At 35.7% G+C, this 21,656-nt stretch overlaps 1 protein-coding gene across 1 annotated transcript in view; it reads left to right on the forward strand.

Annotated features, from left to right (window-relative positions):
- Nucleotides 1-214: 214 nt before the first annotated feature.
- The window catches only part of LOC148953331 (uncharacterized), a 30,158-nt gene continuing 8,716 nt past the window's right edge, over nucleotides 215-21,656 (forward strand). The window contains exons 1-3 of the mRNA XM_089087626.1: nucleotides 215-287; nucleotides 5,760-6,047; nucleotides 20,151-20,291. Coding sequence (XP_088943752.1) covers nucleotides 227-287; nucleotides 5,760-6,047; nucleotides 20,151-20,291 — 490 coding nt within the window. The 5' untranslated portion in view covers nucleotides 215-226. The remainder of the gene's footprint in view (nucleotides 288-5,759; nucleotides 6,048-20,150; nucleotides 20,292-21,656) is intronic.

The raw sequence follows: 21,656 nt of genomic DNA on the forward strand, positions 1-21,656 counted from the left end.
GTCATAATAATAACAAAAAATTGCAATTTTTTTTCTCTTTTTCTACTCTCTCTTTCGCTCTCTTTTCTCAACTAGAGAACCATATAACCAGCAAGAAATGATTTAGAGCAATAAAAAGATTAACATCGATTGCGTATTTTAGGCTTTATAGTAAAGTACTGATAAAGACAAATCGTAATCAGTATCATAATTGATAAGGCCAAGAATGCTAAGGTTAGTCTTTCAAATGGCGTATATTGTGCATCTTCTAATCATTGGAATTACTTTCAATTTTGTCACAGCAGTAGGTTAGTAATATCTTTCTGCATAATGATCTACGCGGCAGAGGCGTCAATTAAAAAAAATATAGGAGGGGAGGGGATAAAGTGAACCTATCAAAATCTAAGAGGTATGCCATAGGCTATCGTCATATTTAGATTTATTTCAACAAAGATACCAATTATCTTCTCTCTCCTTCGTCCCCCTACAGCTGAGGGGCCTGCAATGTGGCTTTGACATGTTGCGGCTTATTTCAGGGAAGATCATTAGACTTTCAAAAGTCAAATTAATAAATTTAATAATGTCAATGATATTTATCACCTGTTTCTAAATAAAATGAACGATGGGAGTAGAAAAAACAAAGAAAAAAATGAATGACAATACAAATATAAATAATATCAACTTCATGGGGTTAATATAACACAAAAAAAAAGCAAACCTTAAGAAAAATGTGAAAAAAATCATGATTTTGGTCAATACTGACCTATTTTTTCGCATACTTTCTGTAATGGCAAAAGGACTAATGGCACCATACTTATTTGCTACTAAAAGTTGCCGACCCAGGCTGGAGGTTCCTGCAGTCTTGGTCACGGGAAAACGACTCTTTGTGTTGCTCTCCCTTCAAAAGGAAAAAAAATAATAAAAAGATTATATTAAATACAGTTCTGGTGTTAATTGCCGAAAGCTCATCAGATCAAGATCTTATTTCAGTGCTATTTTCTTCTTTTTTTTAGTATTATATTAAGTATGAGAGAAAATATTTTGTAATACAATTCGTGTCAAACAGTTCGTGGTAACGAACTGTAAGTACGGAGCGACCCGGCTCAATAGTAACCAAAACTCCAAAAAACAGAATCTTGATGCCAAAAATATGTCAAATAAATTAAATATTTATGCTGATTTCAAATATATAAGTTTCATCAAGTTTAGTCTTACCCATCAACAGTTACGCCAGAGAAAAATTGCCTTATTTTCGAAAAAAGGGGAAACATCCCCTAAAAGTCATAGAAATTTAATGAAAATCACACCATCAGATTCAGCGTGTCAGAGAACCCTACTATAGAAGTTTCAAGCTCCTATCTGCAAAAATGTGTAATTGGTATTTTTTGTCAGAAGAAAGATCACGGATACGTGTTTATTTGTTTTTTGTTAGTTTTTTTCCCCCAGGTGTGATCGTATCGATCCAGTAGTCCCAGAATATCAAAATAGGGCTCATTCGAACGGAAATTAAAAGTTCTAGTGCCCTTTTTAAGTGACCAAAAAAATTGGAGGGCAGCTTGGCCCCCTCCCACGCTCATGTTTTCCCGAAGTCACCCAATTACAATTTTGAGATAGCCGTTTTGTTCAGCATAGTCCAAAATCTAATAAATATGTCTTTTAGGATGACTTAATCCCCCACAGTTCCCAGGGGAAGGGCTGCAAGTTATGAACTTCGCCCATTGTTTACATTTAGTATTGGTTATTGGGACATTTTCAGGAAGGATTTTTTTGGTGGGGGGGCTGGAGGAGGGGGTTACTCGGGAGAATCTTTCCGTTGAGGATGTTTTCTTGGGGTAAGGGACATTTCTATGAAGGGGGCACCGGATTTCCCAGCATTTATAAAAAACGATCAGAAATTAAATTGAAAAAAAGAAGTTTTTTCAACTCAAAGTAAGAAGCAACATTCGAACTTAAAACGAACATAAATTATTACGTATATGAGGGGGTTCGTCCCCAAGTCAATACCTCGCTCTTTACGCTACAGTTTTTTTAGTGCTTTCAAAAGAAAAGTAAAATTAATATGCAAATTTTGTTTTACTTGTTCAATGACGGTTAGCCAAAATAAAAGCTGCATTAACTAAAAAACGATCAGAAATTAAATAAAAAAAAAAGTTTTTTAAACTGAAAGTAAGGAGCGACATTACGCTAAAGTTTTTTATTGTTTAAAAAAATAAAGTTGTAAGACAGATTCAAACTTTAGCGTAAAGAGCGAGGCGTTGAGGCGGGGACAGTCCCTTTCATATACGGAATAATTTCTGTTCGTTTTAAGTTTTAATGTCGCTCCTTACTTTCAGTTTAAAAAACTTGTTTTTTTTTATTTAATTCTGTAAAGGATTTAGACTTTTACAGTTAGGGAAGTAGACAGTAGCCAAACTCTTGTCTTTAGTGAAACTATAGGGTCGTTCTTTTACTCATCTATGTGCTAAGATCTTACATCTTTTGACAAAGAACGCCTAAAAGTGAAATCTTAGCACTAAGATCTTACATCTTATGGCGTTCTTTTGCAAACGTATTTCATCATTCTGCTCTGATCAGCAGTCTGAGAGCAGTGTCGAGTCTATAATCAGAGTTCTCTCGTCATAGCTCTGTATGGTAGAAAGAAGGCGTATTTCACGGATATTGCTAACATCAGTGAGCTGTAAGATCTTAGAACAATGACGAATTGAAAAAACGGAAATCTTTGAAGAAAGATGTGAGAACTTAGATGCAGGATCTTAGTGCAAAAGAAGGGGCCTTATATTTGTCTTGGACAGCCTTGAAAAGAACTAAAAAAATTGAGCTAAATATTTGATATGTAATAATATTAATTGCAGAAAACTCACCAGTTCAAAATTTTATATCATTGTAGTATTTTTTTTCATTTTCAATTTTATAATAAGAACAAAAGAAAATATTTGTGATATAGCTCGTTTTAAAACTGTATGTGTCTCAAACAACCATTGGAAAGATCAAGTAAAATGAACTAGTAATACTAAAGAACTTGGAAAAAACTAATAATATTTGTAATATAATTTGTTTTTAGTAAAGCGCCAATAACGCCGTAGGCTATAGACTTTCAAACAGTTCGTGGTAACGAACTGTAAGTAAGGAGCGACCCGGCTCAATAGTAACCGAAACTCTAAAAAAAGGGATTTTGGTACCAATAGATAATCAAAAGAATTAGATTTTAATACTGATTTCAAATATGTAAGTTTCATCAAGTTGGGTTCTACCCATCAAAAGTTCCGCGCCTGAGAAAATTCGGCTGATTTTCGAAAAAAGGGGGAAGACCCCCTAAAAGCTATAGAACCTTAATGAAAATTACATCATCCGATTCAGCGTATCAGAGAACCCTACTGTACAATTTTCAAGCTCCTATCCGCAAAAATGTTGAATTTTGTATTTTTAACCAGAAGAAAGATCACAGATGTGTGTTTATTTGTTTTTTGTTTGTTTGTTGTTGTTTTTTCCAGGGGTGATCGTATCGACCCAGTGGTCCTAGAATATCGTGGGAGGGCTCATTCGAACGGAAATTAAAAGGTCTAATACTCTTTTTAAATGACCAAAAAAATGGAGGGCAACTAGGCCCCCTCCCACGCTCATTTTTTCTCAAAGTCACCCGATAAGAATTTTGCTATAGCCATTTTGTTCAGTATAGTTGAAAATATAATAAATATGTCTTTTAGGATGACTCAATCCCCCAAAGTCCCCGGGGGGAGGGCTGAAGGTTATGAACTTTACCCAATGTTTACATCACTGTATATATAATTAGTGGTGTATATATACCTAATTATATATACAGTGGTTTACATATAGAATTGGTTACTGGGAAAAATACAGACATTTTCAAGGGGGATTTTTTTCTGATAGTGTGGGGGGGTCAGGGGTTTTGTGGGAGAATCTTTCTATGAAAGAAGTTTTCATGGGGGAAGGGACATTGCTATGAAGGGGGCTCCGGATTTCCCAGCATTATTTAAAAAACGATCAGAAATTAAATAAAAAATAAACAAGGTTTTCAACTGAAAGTAAGGAGCAACATCAAAACTTAAAACGAACAGAAATTATTACGTATATGATTGGGTTCACCCCCTAGTACATACCTCGCTCTTTAAGCCAAAGATATTTTAGTACTTTCATAAGAGCTATTTATTCTAATTAACGGCCTTTGTGATTAAGGGGTCATTTTTAAAGAATTGGAACACAATTCGGACTTTAGTGTAAAGAGCGAGGTATTGACTAGGGGTCAAACCCCCTATAATACGTATTAAAAATAAATGGATATAGAGGTTCTTTACGTAAGTTAATTCGTAAGTTGTTTATATTTATTACTAATAAAAACGTTCGTAAATAAAATTAAACAACTTTCGAGAAAGCCATTTAACCAAATAAAAGTAAAATTAATATGCAGTTTTTTTTTAATTATTCATGTACGGTGAGCCAAAATCAAAACCTCCATTAATTCAAAAATGTTCAAAAATTAAATAAAAAAAAAAAAGTTTTTTTTTTTAACTGAAAGTAAGGAGCAACATTAAAGCTTAAAACAAACAGAAATTATTCCGTATATGAAAGGGCTGTCCCCTCTACAACGCCTCGCTCTTTACGCTAAAGTTTTTTATCGTGTTAAAAAATAGAGTTGTGAGAAATAGTCTAACTTTAGCGTAAAGAGCGAGGCGTTGAGGAGGGGACAGCCCCTTTCATATACGGAATAATTTCTGTTCGTTTTAAGTTTTAATGTTGCTCCTTACTTTCAGTTGAAAAAACTTTTTTTTATTTAATTACAGTTAGAGAAGGGGGCAGTAGCCAAATTCATGTTTGTAGCGGTTGTTGTTCGTTTTAAGCTAGATCTGCATGTTCAATTTATGTTTTACTCATTTCGAAATTTATTTATTCATTTATATTAGTACCTGTTGTGTGTTTGTTTACTATGATTGTTTATTTAATTTCTGTTCGTTTTGGGTTTGATTTATTCTTTAATAGTAATTTCTGGTCGTTTTGAGTGGGAATTACTCTAGGTTTTTATTTCTGCTGATCTTAAGTTTAATATGGCTTTTACTTTTCTTTGAAAAACTTCTTTTTCGGAAAGTGTTTTTAATTAATTTAACAGAAGCTAATAAAACAAAGTTGAATAGCCTCTGAACCGTGGATGAAACCTTTTACTTCATCTCAATTAACTGAATACAATCGACACAAAATTTTTAAGCCCTCTATTTAGACAAATTAAAAGACCATTCAAGCCGACTAATGGTCTGCGTAGTGCAGGTACCAATCTTTTGATTTACTGCGTTCAGCCGGGAGTGCAATGCGTGGTTAGGGCCAAATTCTCCGACGCTTCCCGTGTTTTCCCCCAGATTTTTCCAGGAGTCTATTTAGAGCTAAGACGAATCTCGCTGAGCTTACAGAGTCACACCATTGACCCCCATTCCAAACCAAGCAACCAACGATACCAGGAATCGAACCCCTGGCCTCAGGGTTTTAGGTCTAGCACGCTAACCACTTGGATAGGACGGCCAGGAAACAATAAAACTAGCTAAAAATATACGAGAATTTTTGGAGAAGCAGTCAAACTAGACGCTCCGGAAGAGGACTACTGAGAAGGAGTTAACATGGAAATTGAAAATTTGTCACTATTTTTGACTAAATTAGCTTAATACTGTGACAACATTGAAGTAGCACAAATATAATTATTTGTAAAATAAATGATATAAATTTACATATAGTTTACATAGATTTTAACATAATGCATGTTTTCTATTTGATTACAGAAGAAGCCGAGAAAATATCATTCACTTTGTCTCACTTAGAAGATGAATCATTAAACAACCTTCCTGACTTCAACTACTTTCAACGGAGGGCTTTCGAGAAAAAATCTAAGGAGGGTTCAGATGGAACCTCAGCACCCCCAGGTGGAACAGCTTCAACTCCACCAACTGAACCTTGGTGTTACGAGTTTACCTGGCCTGGAACCGGTGGAATACAGAACCTGTCGCTCATCAACTTAGAATGCTCTTCTGGAAGGACAAATCCATGCTTTCAACCGTTTGTTTTTGGATGTAAGATTTGAATTTAAGCTTTCAATAACGATGTTAAAAAGACTCGATAAACAAAATATCCTTTTCAAATAAAAGATGAACAAGCCTTCTGCATAAATAAAATGAACAAGGTTAATGTTAGTTAATTTGTTTGTTTATGACCCACACAATACAACAGTAAGTAAAGGTGGAAAAAATAACAGAGAAAACAAAAGTAAACTCTACGAAATCAACCAAAAATTGGTAAGACGGTGAGAAGGGAAAAACGAGCAAAAGCTATACCTACGGATTTTCTATACCTTGTCAGAGTGTTGAATTCACGAAAATATAGAGGGGAGGGGTGTCAAAGGTGTTTTTCAAAATCTAGGGGACATGGTAAAAAGTTCCTCACTATTAAAGTATATCAGAAACATTTAAATTATCATATTATAGCTATATGACTATATTATAAGACAATAATAGACAAAGGTGTATTTCCGAATAATTTTGTTTAGCCTTAGCAGGTTTATAAATGGTTATGACAAACTTGAACTTTTTAGGGTGGGGCGAGGGAAACTCGGCCGGAAAGTACTGCATCTTAGGAAGTCACTCTCCCCTGAAAGTTTGCGTCTATCATAGTCATTAAAGGAACATGCATTGTTTATACCCCATGGTGCATTATCAGAGACAGCGCTCTAGTGCTGATTGAAGTGAAGAACAATAAGCCTTCAATGTTTTGCTAAAAAAAAAGTAAATAAAAAAATATTCCAGCCACTTCATATCCTTCGTTCCTCCTTCGTTGTTCATATCCGCTTTTAGTTTGTGAAGTTTTTTACATGGATTATGTAACACGTATTTTTCATTTAAATAAGCAGCACACGTCCGTGGAGGGACATGCAGAAGATATTTGGACGCAAGGACGGTTCTTAATATAAATAAACAGGGGGATCAACAGTGGCGTAATTTCATCAAAATCCTGGGGTGGGGGGGGGCAAGCCAATTTTTCCAAATCAAGTGAAAATGACAGTAAAAACTAAAAACCATTTGGTACCATAAACATGGGCGTAGAAGGGGGGCAGGGGAGGCCGAGCCCCCCCCTAGACCTTCAAATTTACATTAGATATGGCTGAAAAAGCAGATGGTTTGGAAAAAGCAGTTGATAAAACTCCATCACACTATCGACTGCCCCCCCTAGACAATATGCTGCCTACGCCCATGACCATAAAGGTACTATTTAGTACTATAAAAGTACTATAAAGGTACTTTATAACAGGTACTTTTATAAGGGTACTTTATAGTACTATAAAGATAAATATAAACTAAAAAAAACTTATTTGTTTCTACTGATGCTTAAATTATTTATGATGCAGATTTATCTCAGTTTTGAAAAGATTTTGGAAGAAACTAAGTTTCAGCTGGGGGGCAAACTAGGGTCTGCTTGGTCTTTTTGGGGGAATGTTTGGTCTTTTTTTATACTTGATATTTTTTATTAATCAATGTTTGTCAATGTTCATTTTACTTTCATAAATCCTTAAACACTAAAAAAAACTGAAACATCTGTTAAAACGACCGTGAAAAAGAAAAAAAAACAGGCCGTTTCTATTTTTCGGTAAAAAAAAACCGGAAAAATTAAAAACGGAATTCCGCTTTTTCCCGTTTCTGTTAGAATCTGTTTCTGTTCCGTTTTTTACGTTTTTTACGTTTCTGTTCTGTTTCTGTTCCGTTGTTTCCGTTTTAGAAAAAAAGAAACGGAGCCGACCCCTATGGGCAATCAAGGTAGGTAAGTTTATCGTACGGTGTTTGATGAGTGTGCTAAAAAATCTAATACAAAATCAGATTTACATAATAACTGGTATCGAGTTATGAATAATCGGTTTAAGAAATCTACCAAACTATCGGATTAATACAATATATGTTATCGGTTTAACAATTATCGGTTTAACAAATCTATAATAATATCGAGGTTGTCTTAGAAAATTTGAAGGGGGCTCATTTGAATGAAAATCGAAAGTTCTTATTGAGAATCAAAAGTAATTGGAAGACATCCAGCCCCCTCCCTTGCCTTTCTTTTCTGACCGGCCCTCCGTGCCCTCCAAAGACATTCGATAGCAATTTAGAGATAGCTATTTTGTTCAAAATAGTCTAAAAGTCTAATAAATATGCTTCCAGGGATTAAATGACCCCCCTAGGCCCAGAGAAAAGGTGGGGAACAATGTAAAGGAAAGAAGGGACTTGTGCAATATCTTAGGGTCTAAAGCTATTAAGTTGGAAACATCCAAGGAAAGTTAATGGGGATGTTGAAATAAATCAAATGACGCTATGTACATCCCTAGTGCCTTCTTATAGAAAAGGGTGGTCGTACAACCTTTGGAAGGGACTTATTTGGGTGGAAATTGAAAGTTTTAGTGTCCTTTTTAAGAGTCAAAAGTGGTCGGAGGGCAATGCGCACCCTCCATTGCACTTCTTTTCTAACAAGCACACATATCCTCCAGAGCCGGTCGATCAAAATCTTGAGATAGCCATTTTGTTCAAAATCGTCAGTCAAATGGTCCAATAGATATGCCCGAGAATGACAAGACTCTTAAAGGTCCTGCAAGGGTCGTAAATAATATAAGTTGGCAATGGCTTAAACATATATTTCATAAAGGAAAAGAAGGGCTTGTGCGATATCTTGGGTGCGGCTAAGGGTATAAAGTTGAAAATTTCAGGGTATGTTTAATTAAATCAAAGATACTATATATAATTGGGATGTCAAAAGAGCGTATCTATCATAGATCTTGAATAGCAAAGGGTATTAGTTGAAACTTCCAAGGAACGTTTGACTAAATTCAAAGACACTATGTGCATCCAAGCTGTCAAAGGATTTATTTACAATATCTTGGTAGCAGCTTCGAGCATTAATTGGAAACTTTCAGGGAGTGTTAAGAGGGGTGTTGAACTTATTCAAAAGACACTATGTGCATCAGGTTATCAGAATAGCATCCCTGCAATATACCAGAAGCAACTAAGTGCATTAAGCTTTTAGAAAATTTTGAGAGAGATTTTGAAATAAACTAAAGGAACTAATGCATCCAATTTTTCAAAATGGCACGTTTATAAAATCTCAGGGACGGCTAAAGGTATCGAGTTTAAACTGTCAGAGAATTTTGAGGGGAATGTTGAGCTAAATCAAAATATGTTCAGGGGGCGTTGAACTGAACCAAAAGACACAATGTATATCTCTATTGTCAAAAAGGGCGTACCTTCAATGCCTCAGAGCGACTAGGGGTATTAAGCTTATTTTTAGGGAATGTTGAGGGAGATATTGAACTAAATCAAGAGATATTATTTTCATCCAGGTAGTCAAAAGAGTATATCTGTAATATTTCTGGAACTACTAGAGATATTAAATAAAAATTAACAAGGACTATTGAATCGTCTATAGAACTAAATCGAAAGAAGAAATGTGAATCGAGGTTGCAAAGAGGGTGAAAGTTTTTTGTCAAAAGGGCCAAGAAGTCAACGTTCTTTATTTGTCCTTGTATTTTAAACAATCAGTCTAGTTTGATGACTCTGATATCTGTGGCGCCTTTGTGGGGGGGGGTCCATTGCCCCCCCCCCCCCTGATTTTTTGAGGGGCCCAATTTTCAACTCTGAAGCTCTTAGTTTATTCTTCCTTTTCCTTATTTTTTTTTCGCTTTTGATTTACTCCTGAAAACCCAAAAACCAGGCCATTAGAAAACAGCAAGTTGAAGACACTCAAAGATTTGCAGCAAAGTCACCCATCAGTGTTGCTATGTCAAAATTTTGATTTTTACTTAACAAAGCTCTAAAAATGTACTTTTTCAGGAAAAAATGTGCCAGATACCAAAACTTTTAACATCTTCCTTCGAACAGTCCTCTCTACAAAATAAACAATCTCTTCCTTTTCCCTTCTTTTCTCTCTTTCCTCCTTTTTTTATCATTTTTATTATTAGTTAAATTCCTTCAAAATTGAAGAGCATCTAAGAAGACAAAGATGTCGTCAATGTAATACATAATACCCTAATTATATTTTTTTTTCATACGAATTGTCAGATCGTCTCTACGAACAAAAACACATAATCTAAGGCTAGGATACTGAAGCCAGTCCAAAAAAGAGCCCCTAGATGATTTTTTCACTCCCACCTTCCAGTAGTTTTCAGAGATTGTACAACCATTTTATTTTTATGTTTATTAAAAGTCAATTTCTAATTTCTTATTCGGTTTCTTCAACCATTAAAATTTTTTTTTTGGGCACAAAAGCTCCCAGAATCCAGAAATCTGGAACTCAAATTCCCCTTTGTTTCCGGATTGGCCCGGAATACTTTGGTCTGGCTTCACGTTCCAGATCGCATGTGAAGAAAACGTAAACACAGAATCTGGAAGCCGGGAATCTGGAAATTCTGTGAGGTGAATCCCCAGCTTAACTCATTTTCTACTGTATTGTCCGACTCCGTTACTGTCCAAGAAAGCTTATTATTTAGGCTTGTATATTTATTATCAGCCATAGGCTTCGTTCCAGGTCTTCCAAAAAGCTTATGAAAAGTAATTACTGCTGCGTTTTAGTTGGAAAAAATTGTTGGAAACGGATTGGAAAGAATTGTTGAATAAAACAGATCCTAGGTTTTTAAGAACATCTAAAAAAATTTATATCATAAATATTATAATTTATGACGAAAAGGCTTATAAAAAAAAACCCACAAATATCGAATTAGTATAGCAGTTGTTTTCATTTCCTCCTGCTAAAAGTGGCCATAGGTACTTTTTATACACTTTTTGGCCGATCTAGAACAAACCCCTACTTAACCAGGAGCTTAAAAGCTGAGCTACTAAGCAGGGTTTTATTGGATAAAAGATAAGGATTTTCTTAGACAAATCAGTTGGTGAGAAATTAAAATTTCAAGAAAAGACTTCAGAGCCCAACATCATCAAGGTCTTTTAGCAAAGACTCAATCTCTTCTTCTTCAGCATCTTTTATTTCGTCAAGTCAAGTCCTCGTTCTTCTTCCCTTTTGTTTGTTTCTAAGGATTCTAGGAGATACAAGTACCGTGATCGCGGATCTCCTTCTTCGCCCGAATCAAGGAGTAAACGGTTTCAACTGCAAGGCAGTTTCGAGATTTCGTTTTGACAATTGAGACTGCGCTAAAAATGCGCTCGACACAAGCTGGTGAGTGTTGAAGGGACATGATAGAGAACATGAATGTACAAAGTTCTGAATATCTCGCAGAGCCAAGATGATTTTGAAGCTCATTAAGTTTCCCCCAAAAGAGCTCTGGACTCAGAGTACTGAGGTGGCAAATGCTTAGACTCAGCAAGGATTGATCACCACTGAGAGTTTAATTCTTCTAAAGATTGTCGATCGACTAGGTTAGGGAACATAACTAGTATTGGTACTAAGTTTTCTTTGCCAGACGCAGTCACAACTGGGTCAATGACTTTCATTTTCTGCAAAACCTTAAAGGTTGAATTGCAGTAGAAGCAAACATAAAACTCCTTTGCTAACTTCACGTAAAAGTTAAGGCAAGTGATTTTAAAGGTACGCACTGTTTGGACAGCACCTCCAAACTATCCTGTACCTCTACTAACTGCATCCATGATGATTGATTGTACTAGAAGCACCACAGTAGCATCCACTGGGAGTATGGGACATTTGTACTTTAGATTCTTATCCTTCTCCTTGAATTTGAAAAAAGACCTCTTTTGGGGTATTTCTATTGAAAAATACCTGTTTCGGTGTTTTCATTGAAGAAAAAAAACACATCAAATGTGCCACCCTTCACATTGATTTTAAAGGCACGCACTATTTGGACAGGAATATTTTTTGTTTTCCTATCACTTCAGCTTCCACGTTCGCTCCAACATAGATTGTTTAAAAATGCAAAAAGTATTCAGGCTTGGACAGGTCATACGTACCTAACGGTTTTTTCTTACTACCTCTGGACGTAGAAAATTCCTTAGGATGGTGGAGACATTTTCGCAAAGGCAGTAAAGGCTAACCCCCTCCCCTTGAAATATAATATTTCATTTGTTGACTTGTGGCAACATAGAGATGGTGCTAGACGAGCTTAGAGCGAGGCTATGGCAGATACAGCCGACAATAAGAACATGTGGATTGTATACTTTCACCAGAGCCTTGAATCCCTTTATCTATCCCATATTCACAGAGGCATTATCCCATCCAAATCCTGTGCAATTCTCTTTTGGACAATTTTTATAATAAAGTAGCTTATCTACTTCTTGTTTCATTATTTGAGCTGTTGCTTATGGCACCTCGACAAGTCCTAAGAAGCGATCACAGACACGTTTCAGCTGAGGACACCAGAAGCGAGCTATAAGGGCTATAGATTTAACAACAGGTTTCTCCATCGATTAATCCAGCAAGATTGAAAACTTTCCTCTCAGAAGTTTCATTGAGAGAGTCTGATCTGCAGCAGGTGCAAATTTTTTCACAACAATATTTCGCGTTTTAGCACGACCGCAGGTAATTTTAGATGCAATCATGGAATCATGGAACACACTTTTCAGTAGGCCTGGCAGATCCTCCATGACCCTGAAAGATTGGTTATGCTCTACTATGAAGCCACTGAGCTTCAGCTCGGCTTTTTCAATATTCTTCTGCAACATTACACTCTTCTGAAATTCAATGTTATTTGAGCAAACCTTTGACAGATTGGTAGTATGCTGCTGTGCATTAAAGTTCTTGATGTGAAATTTTATTTTTGGCAATCGAAGAGCATGGGTCTTTCCTCCACTGTAATTTTTATTACAAACCTGGCAAAGAAACCGTCTACCATCCCGCTATTAAATTGTTATTTGTAATTTTTCATTTTTTTTTTGGCTTTGCCTTGATCATTCTTAACACATTTGTCGTCAGAGTCAGAATCTTCAGATCCAAACGATTCAGATTTCCTATCATTTTCTTTTTCTACTGAAATCATATCTTGGCCACAGTTTTGCTGTTATTATTGCTGAATTTTGTTGCAAATGAACTGAATTTGTACCAGTTTGGCAAAATTGTACCGAATTTCCGACTGAAAGAAAAAGACGTCCAGGTTGAAGGAAAATTTACTGAATTCGGTACAATTATACCACCCATAACAACAGTCTCACCCATTTGAAGAATATCTCCTTTGGCATGGTTCCGTCGGATTCGGCCTGTCACATTATACTGTCTCACAAAATTTATGTACCCGGTCAGCCTGTAGTCGTTTCCATGGTCATATCCATAGCTCAAATATTCTAAAGAACAGGACTCGGTATTCTGCTTCTATTGCCGACACTTCAATGGATCATCGCTAAGATTAGGCGAAAGATATGACACAAGAGCGTTCATCTACGTAGGATTGAGAAAGGGGAAAGACATTTCAGAGCTGGTAAGGAAATACGAAAGCAGTGATCAGCATATAGCATGTATCATTTCCTTAACCAAATTTAAAGCTATTCAGACAGAGACGACCAAATCTGTTCCCTTACGCCTCTCCAAAGAATGGCAAAAGGAAATATTAGAGAACAAACGATATGTAAAGGCTCTGCTAAAAACTACAGCCTTACCTGGATGGCAAGGTTTTGCGTTCCGTGGCCATGATGAAGGAGAGCCCAGTGCCGATCGAGGGAATTTTGTTGAGACGGTAGGTCTTTTAACAGAAATAAATCCGGACCTGACGGACAAGTCTCGCAAGGCCTATGGCCATTACTTGTCACACGAGTACCAAAGCAAATACATTGAGGTCAGAGGAAATAAAATTAAAGGTTCTATAGCGAAAGAAGTCAGGGAAGCAAAATATTTTGCCATTCTTGCTGACGAAACAAAAGACCTCTCAAAAAAGGAACAACTTGCGATCTTAGTGCGCTATGTTCATGATATGAAAATCAAAGAAAGAGCCATCAATACCAGATATTTTGGTCACATATACAGTGAACCTCCACTGATGATGGTCACTGTATATGTGAACGAAATATCTGGTATTTTTGTGAATTTCTATACACTGTCTATTAAAAAGGATTTTATCCCTATTTTGAACTTTTATTTTATCGAAATAAAGTGTATTGGCCTTGACTGGTCAAAACTTGCCGGACAGTGCCATGACGGGCGAGTTTAATGAGTGAAAGTTTTTCAGGAGCACTGGCTCTTCTCTCGGAAAAAGCACAGTAAGCTGTGTACACTCAATGTCATTCCCATAGACTTAACCATGTTTTTGGCGATTGTATACAGAAAATACAAAAAATTTTGTCAGTATTTTCAGTTTTGCAAACAGTCTATGGTTTTGTCTCGAACAGCAACACTCGATAGCAGTTGTTTGTCGAGGCCCAGAAAACTACCAACGTGTCCATGGTAACGCTTGAAAGGACAGTTGTGACACGTTAATCTTACTGGTATAGATCAGGGGCTAAAATTCTGGTGAGATATGACTGCTTACTCGCAGTTTTATCAGTTGTTCAAGAATCTTCTGACAAGGAGGAAGCGGCAGAAGCTACAGGTCTTAAGAATCAACTAAAGTCGTTTCCCTTCAAATTCAGTTTGCATGTCACTCATGAAGTTCTTGCAGTGATCATCCCTATTTCTGAACAACTGCTTGCCCCAGATCTGATCATTTCAGACCCCTGCATTTTAATTACCACAACAAAAACCAACTGAAGACAATGCGTGATGTCGAGTATTGTCGAGTCCTACACGGCAAGTCTAAGGAGATTGCTATTAATGTCGAAGCTGATTTGTCGGAAACAAGCGCTTTTGCTTCATCCATACTAGCAAAATCAAAACGAGTTCAAAATGAGAAGACCGAGGGACTATTTGACGCCATCAACACTTGGAAAGCATAGCGCTGAATCTGAAGGCACAGGAACAAAAGAGAAAATACGAAGAGAGTTCTAATAGGTTTTGGACAGAGTAGTAAATGAGTTTGAAGAGCGTTTTTCTGTCCATATTCCAGTGCTAGAACCCACACGATGCTTTAACCCCAAATCCGAAGACTTCATGAATACAGATTTACTTCTCGAGATCGCGACATACATTGGTAAAGCTGGCATCGATGTTATAGAGCTGAAGAGTCAAGCTTTGATAGCTCGTACATATGTGTCGCAGTTTCCATAGAAACCGGCAAACGCTTTAGATCTTTTCGAAAGCCCTGGAGGATTGAAAGAAGCTTACTCTGAGGTTCTTAAGGTCGTGAGGGTAGTCTGAGCTCAAACTCCCGCTCACAACATGCTCAAATGGACGAGTTTTCTCTGTGTTGACATTTGTGAAGGATTACCTTAAGGCAACAATGGACAACGAGCGACTTTTGTATTTGCTCCTTATCAGAGGCAACACTATAGCGTTGCCTATGGTAAAGGCCATACGGCTCCAATGTTTTATTATTATTATTATTATTTTCCTCCAGAGGCACTTCATATGGAAGGGGTCGTGGTAAAAACTTCAAAGGGGGCTCATTCGATTGGAAATCGAGAGTTCTAGTGCTTTTTTTAAGGGTAAAAAGTGATTGGAAGGCAACGAACACACCTTCCACGCCCACCATTTCCCCAAACACATCCAATCAAAATTTCGAGATAGCCATTTTGTTCTACGTAGTTAATTTCTAGATAGAAATTATGTTTTTGAAGAGGACACTCCCCCACAGCCCTCAGGGCAAGAGCTGTAAGTTATACCCTGGGGGCATATAAGCTTTTTATAGAAATTTTTGTCGTAGAAACTTCAAAAAGGGCTCAATTGATTGGAAACTTAAAGGGCTCGTGCTCTTTTTCATAGTCGAAAGTGATTGGAGGGCAATTAACCCCCCCCCCCCTCTCATGCCCATCTTTTCCTCAAACACATCCAATCAAAACTTTGAGATACCCATTTTGTTCAACGTGGTTGAAAATTCTGGAAATTAGATCTTTGAGGATGACAACCTCCCCCCCCCATAGCTCTCAGCGCAAGGGTTGTAAGTTATGCTCTAGAGGCATATAAGGTTTTATAGAAAGCATTGTCGTAGAAACTTCAAAAAGGGCTCATTCAATTGGAAATTTAAATGACTGGTGCCCCTTTTAATAGTCGAAAGTGATTGGAAGGCAACTAACACCCCTTCTACGCCCACCATTTCCCCAAACATATCCAATCAAAGTTTTGAGATAGCCATTTTGTTCAAATTAGTTGAAAGTTCTGGATATTATATCTTTGAGCATGACACTCCCCCCAAGGTCTTCAGGGAGGGTAATACCCTAGAGCTATGTATGGTTCTTATAGAGGGAATGTTCGTATAAACTTCAGAGAGTTCTCATTTGATTGGAAATTGAAAGTTGTAGTTTACTTTTTAAGTGTCAAATTTATTGGAGGGTAACCAGCCCCCCCCCCCACCAAACCCATTTTTCCCAAATGCATCCAATAAAAATTCTGAGATAGCTATTTTGTTAAAAATAGTTCTAAGATCATTTCGGGGTCGACACAACCCCCCAGGGCCCGGGGGCAGGCGTTGTAAGTTATACTCTGGGGGCATATATGGTTCTTATGGAAGGGATGATCGTATAAACTTCAAAGAGGGCTCAATTGATTGGAAATTGAAAGTTTTAGTTCACTTTTTAAGAGTCAAAAGGTATTGGAGGGCACCTAGCCCCCCCCCACCCCTCTACCTCCTTTTTTCTCAAACCCATCTGATAAGAACTTTGAGCTACCCATTTTCTTAAAAATAGTTTAAAGACCATATAACGAAAACTCTGGGGTTGACACAACCCCCCAGGCCCTGAAAGCAGGCGTTGTAAGTTTCGTCCTGGCGGAATATAGGGTTCTGATGATAGGGATGTCTATAAAAACTTCAGAGACGGCTAATTTGATTGGAAATTGAAAGCTCTACTTCGGTTTTGAGACTCAAAAGAAATTGGAGGGCAACTAGCCCCCCCCCCCCACGCCCCTTTTTCCCCAAATGCATCCGATACAAATTTTGAGATAGCCATTAAATTAAAAATTGTTCAAAAGTCAGATAACAAAAACTCAGGTGTCGACACAACCCCCCAGCGCCCGGGAGCAGGTGTTGTAATTTATGCCCTGGTGCATACATGGTTCTTATGAAAGTGATACTTGAATAAACTTCAGAGAGGGCTCATTTGATTGGAGACTTAAAGTTCGAGTTCATATTTTAAAAGTCAAAAGAGATCTGAGGGCAACTAGCCCCCCTCCCACGCCTTCTTTTTCGAAACCCATCCGATTAAAATTTTGAGATAGACATTTTGTTAAAAATAAAATTGTTCAATAGTTCAAAGGTCGGATAAGAAAAACTCCGGTGTCAATACAGCCCCCAGGGCCCGGGGGAAGGCGTTCTAATTTATGCCCTAAGGGCATGTATGGTTCTTATGCAAGGTATGCTCGTATAAACTGCATAGAGGGCTCATTTGATTGGAAATTTAAAGTTATAGTTGACTTTTTAGGAGTCAGGAGACTTAAGGGCAACTAGCCCCCCATGCCCTTTTTTCCCCGAACCCATCCGCTACAAATTTTGAGAATGCCAGTTTTTTAAAAATTGTTCAAAAATTAGATAACAAAACTCCGGTGTCAACACAAACCCCCAGGGCTGAGGGGGTAGGCCTTGTAAGTGTTGTCCTGGGGACATGTATGGTTCCTATGAAAGGGATGCTCGTATAAACTTCAGAGAGGGCTCATGTGATTGGAAATTTAAAGTTCTAGTTCAGTTTTTAAGAGTTAAAAGATGTCCGAGAGCAACTAGCCCCACACACCCTTTTTGCCCCAGTCCTATCTTAACAAATTTTTAAAGTAGCCATTTCATTAAAAATAATTCAAAGGTCAGATAAGAAAAACCCCTGTGTCGACGCAACCCCCCATGGCCCAGAGGTAGGCGTGGTAAGTAATGCTCTGGTGGCATATATCATTTTTAGGGAAGGGATGCTTGTTTATTTAATTGGAAATTGAAATTTGTCATTCAGTTTTTAAGAGTCAAAAGAGATTGGAGGGTAACTCGCCCCCCCCCCTCTTCACGCCCTAAATGCATCGAATAAAAATTTTGAGGTAGACATTTTGTTAAAAATAGTTCAAAGTTCAGATAACGAAACTCCGGTGTCGACACACCCCCCAGAGCCCGAGGGTAGGCGTTGTAAGGTATGCCCTGGGGAATATAAGGTTTTTATGGAAGGGATGCTCGCATAAACTTCATACAGGGCCCATTTGATTTGAAATTGAAAGTTGTAATTCACTTTTTAAGAGTAAAAAGTGATCGGAGGGCAGCTAGCCTCCCCGATACTCCATTTGTTTTTCCCCACAGGCACTTCATATAGAAGGGGTGGTCGTATAAACTTCACAGGGGGCTCATTTCAAAGGGAGCAAACTTTTTCACTTTGATATTGTTACTTTGATACCAGTTTTGATACTTTGATGAACATTTGGTTTTTTTTTAAGTTTTATTTTGAAATAAGGAATTTTTAAAAACTTGAAACTTTTTGCAATCAAAAATGAACCAAAATTAATTAAAAAAAAAACTTTCCGAAAAATAATTTTTTCAAAGAAAAGTAAAGGCCATTTTAAACTTAAGCTCAGCAGATACAAATACCTGTTAAAATTCAAACTCAAAACGACCAGAATATACTATTAAAGAATAAATGAAACGCCAAAACGAACAGAAATTAAATAAACAATCATAGGAAAAAACATACATCAAGTAATAATATAAATGAATAAATAGATATTAAAGCGAGTAATGCTTAGATTGAATATGATAATCAAGCTTAAAGCGAAAAGAAATATTTTGCTATTGAAGTATAAATGAAGTATAAATGAAACTTAAAACGAACAGAAATTAAATAAACAATCAATGCAAACAAACATACAATAGATATTAATATAAATGAATAAAAAAAATCTTAAAACGAGTGAAACTTTAATTAAATATGCAACTCAAGCTTGAAACGAACAAAAATCACTACAAACAAGAGTTTGGGTATCGCCTCCTTCTCTCATTGTAAAAGTCTAAGACCTACTACGTCAAAATCTTGGATATGGCCATAATAACCGCTTTGATGATCCTCTAAATCTCTCTTCCTTTTTTCGAAGAGTGTTGAACCTATCTCAAGCAGCACCAGCCTTTTTTCTGTTAAGATATGTTTATTTCTATGTTTTTTATTAAAGTGTGTTAAAGGGATAGCCATACACACCATTCTGTTTATCTACTGTTTAGTCCCAAGTTTTCTCCTTTAAAAAAAAATAATCTTCTCTGTCAGGAACCAAATGTAGAAAAACGTTTTAAATATGTTTTCAAATAAAATATATAACTAATATGCTTTAGTAACAAGTAACAATTTTCATAAAAAGAAAAATGTTTTAAATATGTTTTCAAATAAAATATATAACTAATATGCTTTAGCAACTAGTAACATTTTTCATAAAAATAAAAAAGTTTTAAATATGTTTTCAAATAAAAAATATAACTAATATGCTTTAGTAACTAGTAACATTTTTCATAAAAATAAAAATGTTTTAAATATGTTTTCAAATAAAATATATAACTAATATGCTTTAGTAACTAGTAGCATTATTCATGAAAAGAAAAACGTTTTAAATATGTTTTCAAATAAAATATATAACTAATATGCTTTAGTAGCGAGTAACATTTTTCATAAAAAGAAAAAAGTTTTAAATATGTTTTCAAATAAAATATATAACTAATATGCTTTAGTAACTAGTAAGATTTTTCATAAAAAGAAAAATGTTTTAAATATGTTTTCAAATAAAATATATAACTTATATGCTTTAGTAACTAGTAACATTTTTCATAAAAAGAAAAATATTTTAAATATGTTTTAAAATAAAATATATAACTAATATGCTTTAGTAACTAGTAATATTTTTCATAAAAAGAAAAATGTTTTAAATATGTTTTCAAATAAAATATATAACTAATATTATTTAGTAACTAGTAACATTTTTAATAAAAAGAAAAATGTTTTAAATATGTTTTCAAATAAAATATATAACTAATATGCTTTAGTAACTAGTAAACTTTTTCATAAAAAGAAAAATGTTATAAATATGTTTTCAAATAAAATATTTAAATAATATGCTTTAGTAACTAGTAATATTTTTCATAAAAAGAAAAATGTTTTAAATATGTTTTCAAATAAAATATAGAACTAATATGCTTTAGTAACTGTCCTAAAATACTTTTTTAGGGGAGAACAACATGTTATCAGACAAAGAACCAGATCCAGAAGCGCTAAAAGAACAATGTTTAGAGTCTGGATGTCCAGTTCAACCCTGGAAAATTGCTTCGAAAAAAAAATGTATAAAGTATTCCTTCAGAATTGCAGGAGGTAAGTATTTTTCCTCTATTTTCTAAAAATATTGCAGAGTTTCTTCAAAGTACCAGGGACATCAAAATAAAAACAGTTTCGGCCCCTTGGACCGTCTATTCATACCGCAAAACCAATTTTCTAAGACTTATTTTGATTGTTTCAATATTATTAGTTTTAAAACCTGTTCCACATTTTCGTTAATGTCGCCACGTTGAACCATGAAAATAACTACGAAAACTAATAAGATAAACTTTATAAGGCTTTTTTTCTGTAAAAATTCCAAAATTAACAAGATGGTCATTCCTAAGGACAGCTGCATCTTCAAAGGAAAGCTTAAGATGTTTGGTGCTACATGTTTTTAGCTTATTTTTTGCTTCTTTTTCAATCATTCTACTTGTTTGTAGAATAACGCATCTGCAATATTTCCGGAACTGCTAGAGGTATTAAATATAAATTGTCAAGGAATATTGAATGATATATGGGACTAAATCAAAAGGCAAAATGTGAAACGAAGGTTGCAAAGAGCGTCAAAGTTTTTTGTCAAAAGGACCAAATTATCAAAGTTTTTATTTGTCATTGTATTTTAAACACTCAGTCTAGTATGATGACTAGCAATAAAAATCCCACTTCATGAACTTCTTGTTTTGCCCCACCCTCAACGCTGGCTAAAGTATTTTTCTGTATGAAAGTAGTGAGCTCATGATCTGTTTCTGCGGGATTTTCTCGATTTTGTAATCCGCATTTCTCTATGTTTTACATAGAGAAATAATCTGTTTCTGCGGGATTTTCTCGATTTTGTATTCCGCATTTCTCTATGTTTTACATATAGAAATAATCTGTTTCTGCGGGATTTTCTCGATTTTGTATTCCGCATTTCTCTATGTTTTACTTGATCCATCCCAAAAGGTATTGTATATCTGCTGAAATATGAAAGTAGCCCTACCTGAGGCGGTTCTCATTTTAAATTCATTTATTTAAGTCCAATTTTTTTATCTATAATTACATTTATCAAATTCTGCCAGATCCAAGATGGTTTCTTATTTTCATAGCGTTTAATTCCCATGACTATTGTAATTAAATAGTAATTAATCCAAATCTTCCCACGATTTGCAGAATTTACTAAGGGATCCCATTGAAGCCGTCGAAGGAGGAAGAGGGATGGGGTTTAACTCCCTTTAACCATTTCAAACTTAAACCCATTCTGTACTTTTAAACCTTTAACCTATTTAACCCTTTCAACCATTTAACATATTTAACCCTTTAAACTATATCCTATTTAACCCTTTTTATCCTCATTCAAACCTTTTTAACCTGTCTACCCCTTTTACCTTTATAGCCATTTAACTCTTCTTTTAGTAACTGAAATTGATTTTGAACGAATTG

This window comes from Artemia sp. Qi Xiang Cuo, chromosome 4 (genome assembly GCF_049724085.1).
Source record: "Artemia sp. Qi Xiang Cuo chromosome 4, ASM4972408v1, whole genome shotgun sequence".
NCBI classification, from domain to species: domain Eukaryota; kingdom Metazoa; phylum Arthropoda; class Branchiopoda; order Anostraca; family Artemiidae; genus Artemia; species Artemia sp. Qi Xiang Cuo.